This window comes from Octopus bimaculoides, chromosome 9 (assembly GCF_001194135.2).
Source record: "Octopus bimaculoides isolate UCB-OBI-ISO-001 chromosome 9, ASM119413v2, whole genome shotgun sequence".
In the NCBI taxonomy this organism is placed as follows: domain Eukaryota; kingdom Metazoa; phylum Mollusca; class Cephalopoda; order Octopoda; family Octopodidae; genus Octopus; species Octopus bimaculoides.
The window spans coordinates 70036869-70048528 of NC_068989.1; the positions used below are offsets into that span (position 1 = coordinate 70036869).

The 11660-nt window shown below is 36.6% G+C and overlaps 1 protein-coding gene across 5 annotated transcripts in view; it reads left to right on the forward strand.

Moving 5' to 3' along the window:
* LOC106881649 (transient receptor potential cation channel subfamily M member 3) overlaps positions 1–4169 on the forward strand; it is a 662626-nt gene extending 658457 nt beyond the window's left edge. For all 5 annotated transcript variants that reach the window (XM_052970748.1, XM_052970745.1, XM_052970746.1 and 2 more), the window contains 2 exons: positions 572–704; positions 2586–4169. In XM_052970748.1, coding sequence (XP_052826708.1) covers positions 572–704; positions 2586–4071 — 1619 coding nt within the window. In that variant the 3' untranslated portion in view covers positions 4072–4169. The remainder of the gene's footprint in view (positions 1–571; positions 705–2585) is intronic.
* The last annotated feature ends 7491 nt before the right edge of the window (positions 4170–11660 follow it).

The following is an 11660-nucleotide window of genomic DNA, read 5'->3' on the forward strand; positions in this document are numbered from 1 at the left end:
TATCATGGCTACTGAATAAATGTCACATACTTTTACAGATAAATTCCTCTATTTACATAATATCGAGGTCTCTTTCTTTCTTTCTTTTGTTGTCCTTCCTATCTATATATCATCGTTTAACGTCCGCTTTCCATGCTAGCATGGGTTGGACGATTTGACTGAGGACTGGTGAAACCGGATGGCAACATCAGGCTCCAGTCTAATATATATATATATCTCAGTTGATAAACTGGAAAATAAGAATTCTTCACCATATTCCAAAATATTTGCTTCATCAATTGACCATCCTCAACTCCCTTTCCATTACATAAAACTGTTCTAATACATATGCGGGTTTGTTTGTTTAGAAAGAAAATAAGTATAAATTTTTAAAATGTCCAACTCAAAATTATCAACTAATTAAAAAAATTGATAATTATTAAAAGAAAGATTTCAAAGAAAACATTTTGCATTACAATAAATTGTAAAGTATTTTGAGTGTATATTTTTTTTGAAATTTATTGTGTTTCTAAACTTGAAAGAAAATTACTACTTTTTTTCTTTTTTCTTTTTTTGTGTATGTATTATACAGAACTATTCTTATCACATGAGGATACTGAAAAATTACATGCCTTTGAAGAAGAGAATGTTGAAGATTACTTTAGAGAGAAAGACAGCAAATTTCAATCTAGCACAGATGAACGTATTCGAGTAATAAGTGATAGGTGAGTGGTATTTTAACTATGCGTTTTTGGGTGGAAGAAATTTTTTTTTTAAATCGAAGTACATGATCATCACACCATCATCACCACCATTACCACCACCACCATCATCATATCTCCTTTCTATGCTGGCATGAGTTGGATAGGTTGTCTTGGTTCGAGTCAGTCTCCTATTGGAAGCTTACTGCTCCTTAAGTTCAAGTGCTCATACACAACATTTGGTTTGATTTCTATGGTTGGATCCACTTTCTAATACCACCCACTTTACAGAGTGTACTGGGTTCATTTTTGTCATTGCACTAATGCTAGAGAGGTTCACCAGTTCTTGGTGAGACAGGACTAGAGGGACCTCTCATAACCCTATACTTTCTCTAGTCCTACAGCCATACTTTTCTGAGAAAAACCTACATTGTCATCATCATTTAAAGTCCATATTCCATGCGTATGTGTTTGTGTCTTTCCATTTTCCTGACATTGTTTGCACATTATGTACACTATGTCATTGCTTGAGTCTGCGACAAAAGGCATGTCTAGCTGTCTGGGCACTATGCGAAAAAGCAACAGTGTTTTTGTTTACATCTGTCCCAAAAACAGGTTGAGTCATCAAGTTGCTTGTCATTTGAAAGCCAAGCCCAAGGGAAATAGCCACCCCTGGGTTGCTACTGGAAACAATGAGGGTTGGTGACAGGAAGAGCATCAAGTTATAAAAAAAGACTTCCCCTAACAAATCTAATCTGACCTATTCTAGCATGGAAAAAGTGGGCCTTAAAATTGATGATGGTAGTGGTAGTGGTTATCAATGTTGTTGTCATCGCCATTTCAAAAATAATAATAATGATGATGATGAATTCTCCCATCAAAGACGACGTATGAGTGATAAGCTTTTGCTGAATGACATGCACAAAATGATTTGTTTGTAGTGATCAAATGTTCATGTCACACATTAGATCACTCGCTCCATCAAATTGACATTGTCTGAACAGGTGCACTGTGAGCCACACGTCAGATGTTGAAGTGATCGCAGAGCAATGTGAGATGAAGTGTTTTGCTCAAGAACACAACACGCCACCCAGTCTAGGAACTGAAACCACGGTTTAGCGATCATGAGTGCAACACCCTAACCACTAAGCCATTCGCCCTCACATAATAATAATAATAACGATAATAATTCTTGCTACTAAAAGTACAAGGTCTGAAATTTTGATAGGAGGAGACTAGTTGATTACATCAACCCCAGTATTTCACTGGTACTTAATTTATTGACCCCGAAAGGATAAAAGGCTAAGTTAACCTCGGCGGAAATATAATAATAATAATAGTACCAGGAGGTGGCTCTCATGGCATTTGATCTTAACTGATTGGAAGTGTTATCATGTACGTGTTTTATCTTGGTATAAAAAAGATGGCCTTACAGCAAATATTTTGCTCAGTACCACAGATTTGCCTGGCCTTAATCAGTTGAGTATGTCCCTTAGTGGCTGACAATATGTGCATCTCTGATCACGAGCAGAAGTAGTGGGGGAGCATCATAGCCATGTGTTGAGAGGAATTCTTTGGGGTTTGAATAATTCACCCCTGGAAACACAGGTGTTTCATTTATCATCCTTAAACAAACCTTATTCAGGAACCTTTTGAGCAGGATGGGCTACTTGATGTGAAGAAAATTGTAACTGGGCCCCACCTGCAAGGTCATGTGCACATATGGTTGTGATGCATGTGCCTGGTGTACCCTTATCAGACAGGTAGTCATGATGGGTATACTGGGCTTCATATGTTTGTACCCCATTGTCACTTTGATGTCATAAACTGCTCTCTCACTCATTGATAATAATGTTTTTCCTCTCAGATAAATCAGAAATTAATTTTTATTATTTTATTTTGCAGGGTTGATAATATCACAACACGCATGGAAGACATGTATACCAAAGAGAATGCAATAAAACTGTCTCACCAAACTATTGATTATAGATTAAGTAGGTTAGAAGAAATTGCTGCCCAGATGGGTGACTCTCTTGCTGTTATAGAGGAAGTTATAACAACCGAGCGGAATCCAGTCTTCTCTGATGCAGACACAAACATAGACTATACCAGTGATGAATCTCTTCAACCAACGGAAGATAACAGTAGTCCAAAAACCACTTACCCTCAGAAAGATCAACTCGCAGCACCTTCATTATTTAGACCGAGTTTATCTAAAAGAGGTAGTGTTTCAAATCGTATGTGTAGACTTTCTGATCATCGACCATCATTGCTAAGCAAAAGAAGCCCATCTATTGGTTTAAAACGTTCTTGGAGTCTTTGTAGCCGTAGCCCTAAATTTGCCAACACCAGTCCTTTACAAATGAAACGGCCGTCTCTTTTCCAGTTTCATGACGCCATGCAGAAAGCAGCTTTGCAGAACCATGATATAGATGCTACAGATGAATCTAGTTCTAATGCAAACATGTCAAAATTACAGAAACGGCGTAACGTCACTGCAAACCTACATGTCAACTTACGGCCGGAAGAAGTCCAAGAGGACTGTTTTAATTCCAATAACTCTCCTCCAAATGTATCACCAACATCATGTAATGCTCCTTCAGTGAAATTCAATGAAGCATTACCAGAGAAAAGTGTTTACAGCACTGCTCCCATTGAGTCTGATACTCGCACTGCTACCTTAGTTCCTGGCAAAACTATGACTCTTGATCTCTTGAAGCCAAAAGATACTCAATTTAATCGTGATGCTGAAAGCCAATCTGGTGCTATCATTGGTCACACACCAGTTTCCCCTCTTGACACCCCAAATTCGCCATCGAGTAGTGTTACGTTCGGTTGCTTCAGTGTGTATGAGAAATACCAAGCAGGGACCTCCGCCGGCCAAATGCCATCTCTTTTAACTTCTTTGAATCCAGAATATACAACCATTACAGATGATATCGATACGTCATACTTAATGGAAACGTCTAGTCCCGCAACAAGTAGTATATTTTTTTCCGATCAAGATGAGAAATATTTCTGGAACAATGAAGAAAAAGCGTTGAAACAAGCAGAAGAAGTCGAACACCATCGAATGGAACGGGTCATTCGCAACCGGTTGCGTCAGATTTCACTTGATGATACCGATAGCATTAGTGACATTGCCAAAATTGTGGTCTCTGAAATGGAAGGTAACCAAAAGCACACACCACCTGATGCAGTTGTGGATGTCGACGAAGAGGATATAACACTTGTAAACAGACCTGCATGTATACCGCAGGTCACGGTAGAGAATAAAGACTTTAAAAGCTCTTCTGTTGATAGATCCTTAAAAAATATCGAAATCAAAGTCATTCGTGCATCCATTGACAAAGGCAGTAGCTGCGACAGTGATCGAGACCCACAATGTTAATTATTCACTGTTTTAGGTGAGGCTTCGTTATTTTACATGTATTATTAAAATGTATCTATTTGTCATTAAACAAATAAAAACAAAATTACAGATTACAAGTTTTTTTTTTTTTGTATCTTTATTGTGGGAAAAAATGGAAACATCTGCTTTCTACTGTTAACTTCTTTGAAAAAATATAATTATGAGGTGGTATTAAAAAGTTCCCAGACTACTCTTTACTCTTTTCAGTCATTTGACTGTGGCCATGCTGGAGCACCGCCTTTAGTTGAGCAAATCGACCCCAGAACTTATTCTTTGTAAGCCTAGTACTTATTCTATCCGTCTCTTTTGCCGAACCGCTAAGTTACGGGGACCTCTACACACCAGCATTGGTTAATTAACTTATTTATCTAAGTTTTAATATCATCTTCAAAATAGTCATCTTGCACAGCAATACACCAGCCCTATCATTCCTGCCATTTTTGGAATTCAGCCTGGAAGTTGTTTTCTGTAAGCGAGTCAAGGACATTCTGCAATTCGCTCTTAATCTTAATAACAGTGTTAAAACAGCAGGTGAATAGGGCAGGTGCAGAAGCAATATCTTGTTGTTTTTGACAAGAAACTCCTGAGTGAGGAGAGCTCAATGACAGAGTGCATTGTCATCGTGAAGAATCCAATTCTTCACGCTCCACAGATCCTGTCACTTTTGTTGAATGTCCTCCCTCAAACGCTTCAAAACATCATTGATTGTCCTCCGACAATCCTCATGCATAAGCTGATGAATTTTGTCAACATTTCCAGGGGTGATGCTCATGGCCAATCTTCCAGATCGCTCATCATCTTTCGGAGATGTTCTTCCGATTTTGAAGCTCCCTTGCCACTTGAAACATTGCATATAACCCATTACCTTGTCACTGTAAGCTTGTCAAAGTATGCTCAATGTCTCTGTAGCAGACTTCCCAAGTTTAATGCAAAATTTCATATTGGCTCTTTCTTCCAACTTCTTGTCCATGACAAAAATCACAGACTACAGCTTATACGTGATCACAAAAACACAAATTTCACAACTTGTGAAATAAACACAGTAATGTTACTCAGCACACTGCCTCATGAAGGTTACTGCTAGCTTTCACCGTGCAAGCAACTGTGTGCTGCCATCTGTTTGGGCACTTTTTGATACCACCTCATACAAGCAACGGGATAAAGGTGACGAGTAGAGGAAAGGAAAAAGTAAGGAATGCACGGTGCTGGCTAGAAAGGAAGGAAGGATAAAGGTGACAAATAAAATAGAGTGGTGACATTTAGTAGAGATGACCCAGAAGTTGTTCCTCTTCGATTACTATTGCAAACAGCAGTAGCTTTCTTCAACCGAATACGTCATTGATTGGTTGAAATTACCCAAATTATAACACGAAATAACTTCTAAAATAGGAAATTTTGTCAAAAACGTTCAGAGTAAACCATGTTCTACGTGAGAAATTCTACCAGTATTTGAAGTTTCAAACTGTTTAGTTAAAAAAAAAAATTAAGAAATCTGTGATTGAGATGGAATAGATCCTGTTTTTGTTCTGATGGGTTTCCAACAACCTTTCACAATCCTCTTCACTAAGTTTGCTTGGTGAAGAAGGAACCAGTCTAGTTATCACTGACCTACCCATACAACCGGTTGTACCAGACTACATGTTACTAGCAACACTCCTTGGTAATATACTCCTCTTTTGTACATAAACGCGTATTGAGGTCTTGGTCATGTACAAAGGCAGAACAAGCACACGAAAATATATTTTAGCCTGAACTTTACATTTTGTTGTACACTGTGTGCTGTTAGAGCATAGCAGAAGCATTTTCATGTGATTGTGTCGCTGATCACAAGTCTACATTGCTTCATACTTCATGTTTATTACTTGTAATTTTCAAATTTTCAGCTCAACTACCATCTTCTCTCACTCAAAGAAATATTGCTGATTTTGTTGTTGTTTAAAAATGTAACAATATTTACCTATCATATTTTCTGGCATGCAAGTCAAATTTTTCAGACCAAAGCTTACAACCAAAAAAGTTACGTTGATTTATAGACCAAAACGATTTTTAAAGAACTAAAATCCCATGTGAAATTCAAACACCATCGCTAATGATAAAATAGTGATGATGTTTATATGACATGTTTTCACTATATTGTGTTACATCAACTTGTATGCCAGAAAATACAGAATAACATCAAAACTATCAATATGCATTGGTCTATTACAGCATTTTTTCCTTTTGTTCAGATAGTATAATTATCATTATAACTACAGTTTAGTTTGCTCTCTCATAACTTTCTTAATAATGTATATTTTTTTAATGAAATTTTGTAGATTATGATCATGTTGATGAAATTAGAAAATTTGGCAGTTCTTTTTTTCTTCAGATGAAAAGAAGTCCACATGTTTTTTAAAACCAGTCAGTTACTTCCTAGTGATCATTTCAGTACATTAATATTTTTTTAATCTATGACACCATCTTGGTCAATATTATTCATTATCAACTTAAACTTGAAAGGTATCATGAAAAAGAACTTCTCATTTATGTTTAACCTATAATAATACCAGTTGAAAGTGTTTTACAATGATTTCCATAAATGTGTCCCGTACCTCTTATTGAATGGTTATAGAATAAAATTCCATCAACATAATCATAGTCTATTGAAAAGTATTTTACTTTTAAGCACAGGTAGGGGTGAGTTCTAAGAAGACTTTACAATCAGTTGGTTTCAAGTTCAGCCCTATAGCATGTCCCCTTCAGTGTCTTCTAATAACTCCAGGCCAATCAATGCCTTGTGAGTGAATTTGGTACATGGAAACCATGTCACTTATTAATACACACACACACACAAACATATAGGTGCAAGTATAACTGTATGGTAGCAAATTTACTTTCCAATCACAGGGTTTTGGGTTCAGTTCCACTGCATAGCACCTCGGGCAAGTGTCCTCTGCTACAGCCCCAGGCTGACCAATGGCTTGTGTGTGGATCTGGTTGGTGGAGACTGAAAGAAATGTGTGTGTGTGTGTTACTGTCTCCTTGCTTTGACATTGCATAGTAGTTGTAAATGAGTGCCACTGTCATACAAGTGGTGTCCTTTGTTTCCAACCTTCCATAAAAAAAAACATGTCTGGTCATAGGGAAATATTACCTTTCTTGGAAACAGATGAGGGTTGACAATTCACTTGCTCAAGGTGATGGACATTGGGACTGAACCCCACACCACATGGTTGGGAAGTAGTGTGTGTGTGGAGCAGAAAAACATGAATTTCACATATAGATCATACAATTCACACAAAGTATGAAATTTATGCTTTTCCCTTTTTATGCTAAATATGTGACTTAAAAACCACTTTAGCTGATTATATACATACATGCAAGTTGGTTCCACTTTGATTTACTCCATTGTAACAAACACATTGAAGTTTAACAACTTGCTATTCATTGAACTCTTAGCTCTTAATTACTGTGGATTTATTCTTAGATGCAGTGCAGATTTACCTTGTGTAAAGGTTCTTTGCATAGTTACATTTAATGTTTTCACTATGGACACGTTCACAAGCCCTTGTATGTTCTTCCTTGGCTGCATTTTCATGCTGTATTATCCATTGAGATGATTTAGAAACAGTATCTTCTCTTTCATCTTGCCATGTCATTTTTCCATCCATCAGTTAGTGTGGATGATCTTTATACATCAATTTTCTATATGGAAATATCTGTGAGTGTATATACATACATCATCATCATCCTTTAATGTCCGTCATTTTCCATACTGATATGAGTTGGACCGTTTGACCAGAGCTGGCAAGCAGGAGGGCTGCCCGAGGTTCCAGTCTGATTTAGTTTGGTTTCTACAGCTGGGTGCACTTCCTAGCACCAACCACTTTACAGAGTGTGTTGGGTGTTTTTACATGGCACTAGCACAGGTCTCTTGCAGGCCTACCCCCTTTAGCAGGGAGAGCAGCATTATCACTTCTGTTGTGGAGGACAAATCTTCTTGAGTACTGCAAGGGTGAAAGCTCATAAGCGCAGGAGTGGTTGTGTGGTAAGAAGCTTGCTTCCCAACCACATGGCACCTTGGGCAAGTGCCTTCTATTATAGCCTCGGACCGACCAAAGCCTTGTGAGTGGATTTGGTAGACGGAAACTGAAAGACAGTCATATATATATATATATATATATATATCGAAACGTAAAACCACCTTTCTTTCCTTCTCTGAGCATCTGCTAATACTTTACATGTACCACGTCCTCGCGTTGTTATTTTTTTCATATATATATTATGTATAGCTATAATATAATGAAGGATGAGAACTTACCCTATATTTTCCGAAGGTGGCGAGATAAACGTTTGTCAACGACCGTTTGGCAGAAATGAAATAACGTTGGTATGAATAACCAAATATATATATACAGGAAGTTAGCATAGTATGAGACAGGTAACCTCGTTCACTTCCTGTTAAAAAGGAGAGTGGGGAAGACAGCGGGAGCTTGGCGCGGATAGAACCAGAACGAGAGACAGAGCTGCTTACGGGTCGGACCGTTCACCACCTACCTTGAAACAATTGAGACTGGACATAATCTCCATATATGAACACTTTGTTGTTGCGATCAGAAGTTTACGCCTTTTTCTTACATTATAATTTGTCTGATCGTAACAATGTACATGCATGTATTTGTGTGTCTGTCTTTGGCCCCCCACCCCAAAAAAAAACATCGCTTGACAATTGATGCTGGTGTGTTTACATCCCTGTAATTTAGCAGTTTGGCGAAAGAGACCGATAGAATAAGTATTAGGCTTACGAATAATAAGTCCTTGTTCAACTAAAGGTGGTGCTCCAGCATGGCCACGGTCAAATGACTGAAACAAGTAAAAGAGTAATATATATATATATATATATATATATATTCATTCCTTGTTTCTTTCATTAAACGCTGGCCATGCTGGGGCACGTCTGCGTAGGACACTCCACACATACCTCAAGTGATAATTAAATATATCTATCATGCTTTGTTCTTTGTGTGTTTTTCTGTTTGTTTTTTTTTAATTTTCACGCGCGCGTGCACACACACTGTGTGTCTGCAGAAAACTTCCAATTAAATAAGCCCAATTGTTGTCTTTACCAAGATAAAAACAAAAAGCAATACAGAATCTTGATACATTATCATTTATTTCGATATATTATTTTTCTGCATGGAAAGACAAAGAAAAGAAGATATCAGATACATATAGAGAACATGTATTATATATATAATGTATCTCTATAGATGTATATCATTTTATAAGATATAACATTAAATTAAGCTGTTAATATGGAGTGTCGAGAAAAATAAACGCTATTATTTTTATCTCTGAACAACAATGCACTTTTACTATAAGCTGACACTTATACAACGTTTGTGAGAAATTCAATTAAGTCAGAATATTTCATCGGTAAATCTTGAGAGATTTATAAATATGACATGCTATTTCTGATATCAATCCAATATAGCAACTATGCAATATGATGTTATGAAAAATTACTCAATTATCCAGACTTGCTAGTTAACAGTCTGGTGTACAAAATGCATGTTTCTTATTACTTTAACTTTGACATGTATTTCTGCTGTTCGATTCTGTCAACCCCTCAACTTCAGGTTTGCTTATTTCTTTACACAAAGTGTCCGCACGTTAAATGTAATTTATAATCGCATGTTCCACTCTTTATGCTTAAGATTATGTCAAAAGAACATCTCACAGCAAAACACCAGGCTAGGTTCCAAAATAGTAATTACGCTGTGTAACACGATTTTCTTCCTCGGGTAGCAACTGTTATTTCCTATTTGCTTACTCCTAGAAATGGTTAATATTGCCTTCAAACTTTGCTTTTGTTACATTTATTCAAACCCCAAAGAATCTTTCTCAACACATGTCTATGAGGCTCCCCCACTATTCCTGCTATGATCAGAGATGCACATATTGTAAACCACTAAGGGACATGCTTAAGCAGCTATAGTCAAGGAACTGACAAGCAAATCTGTGGTATTGAGCAGAATACTTGCTATAACAAAAAATTTCTGCTGCAGCATTGAATTTGTGTGAAATGTAATCGAAAATAGGTTAGTTTCAAAACATTGATGTCCAGATCCAAAATTTGAACGGAGTGCAAAAGTTTCTGCTACCATAACAAATGCTTCTGCATGTCACAGACATTTTTAGAGAGCAAAAAAAGCTTCTAGACTCGTTTAAAAAAAAAAAAATCTACAAGACTGTCAACGAGTGCTAGTGAACCGGCGATCACGTCTACAAGTGATGGTGTGCGCAAGTTTAGTGTGAGTGAAAGTGATTTAAAAAGACAGTTATAACAAGCGCACTCAGAGAGTGCAAAGCTCCACCAAGGCAACGCCACTGTCCTCTCAACAATTAGCCAGAGATGATTTTTAAAATGTGAATATCTGAAATAAACTCGACTGCTCTAACAAACAAGAATACTAAAAGTGAACCCGGCTACTCTAAAAAACTAAGTAATAAAGACGGAAAAATAATCCAGAATCCTTGTCCGGTACCTGAACGATCCCAATGGTAGTCATGGAATGTTAAGGTGGCTGGAGAAAATTTAGTAACAGTAATAAATAGTTTATCCTTATCTAATACAAACCAAAGTTAACAAATCCACCATTCAAAATAGTTACAGCCTAAAGAGAGATAAATGAGAAAGACTTGGAAGTTAACATAAGATCATAATCATGTAAAGTGAATTGAATATAACAAATAATCCAGAATCTTTGTCCGGTACCAGATCGATCCCAACATCTAATCAGTTTGTGCCAGTCACAAACTGACATGTGTAATTGTCATCTTGACACAGAGTAACTCGGACTCTTATCTATTGTGTCAATTTTTAAAGAAATATTGGGATATGATTTGATTAACATTTGGCTGCTATTTCTAGTCAGTCGAACGACTTCATAGAGGCTGACTTATGTAACTGTCACCTTGTCAGTTTATAAGCAGGTGAGAAAGAAAAATAAAACATCACAGAATGGCTAATATTTTATCTCAAGGGAAAATAAATGTCCCTGTTTACGTAAACGATGATGAATTCGATGACATGACGGGAATTTTGGGTTTTGCTTTTTAAAATGGCTTCCTGTTTATGAAGCGCAATCTATTATTCATTATTTTTCTTGTTCTCAAAATATATAACATTGTTATAACAATTTTAAATGTAAAGAAGAAGACATTGCTGTTCTATTTGTCTATCGTAAGTAAAATAAACAAACAATAATATATATCAACAAAGAAATCTTTATCTATCTAAAGAGAAAACTCCAAATGCCAAAAGGGAGTTTTTAAATTGTTGTACGATGATAGTATGTTATTTTCCCCTGAAATATGTATTGTCCTACCTACTGTCTCGTACATATGCTATTGCAAAATTGTGAAAGCATCACTCGCCGTAACTTGAATCATAAATTTTCACTTCGATTAATATCGATATTTCGTTGTGAGAGCTGCTTCTCCAAACGATATGTCGTTTCTCTTTTTAAGTTCATTTTTTTTAAATTTTACTTTAATTTTTCAATTTTTTTTTTTTTTTTTTTTTT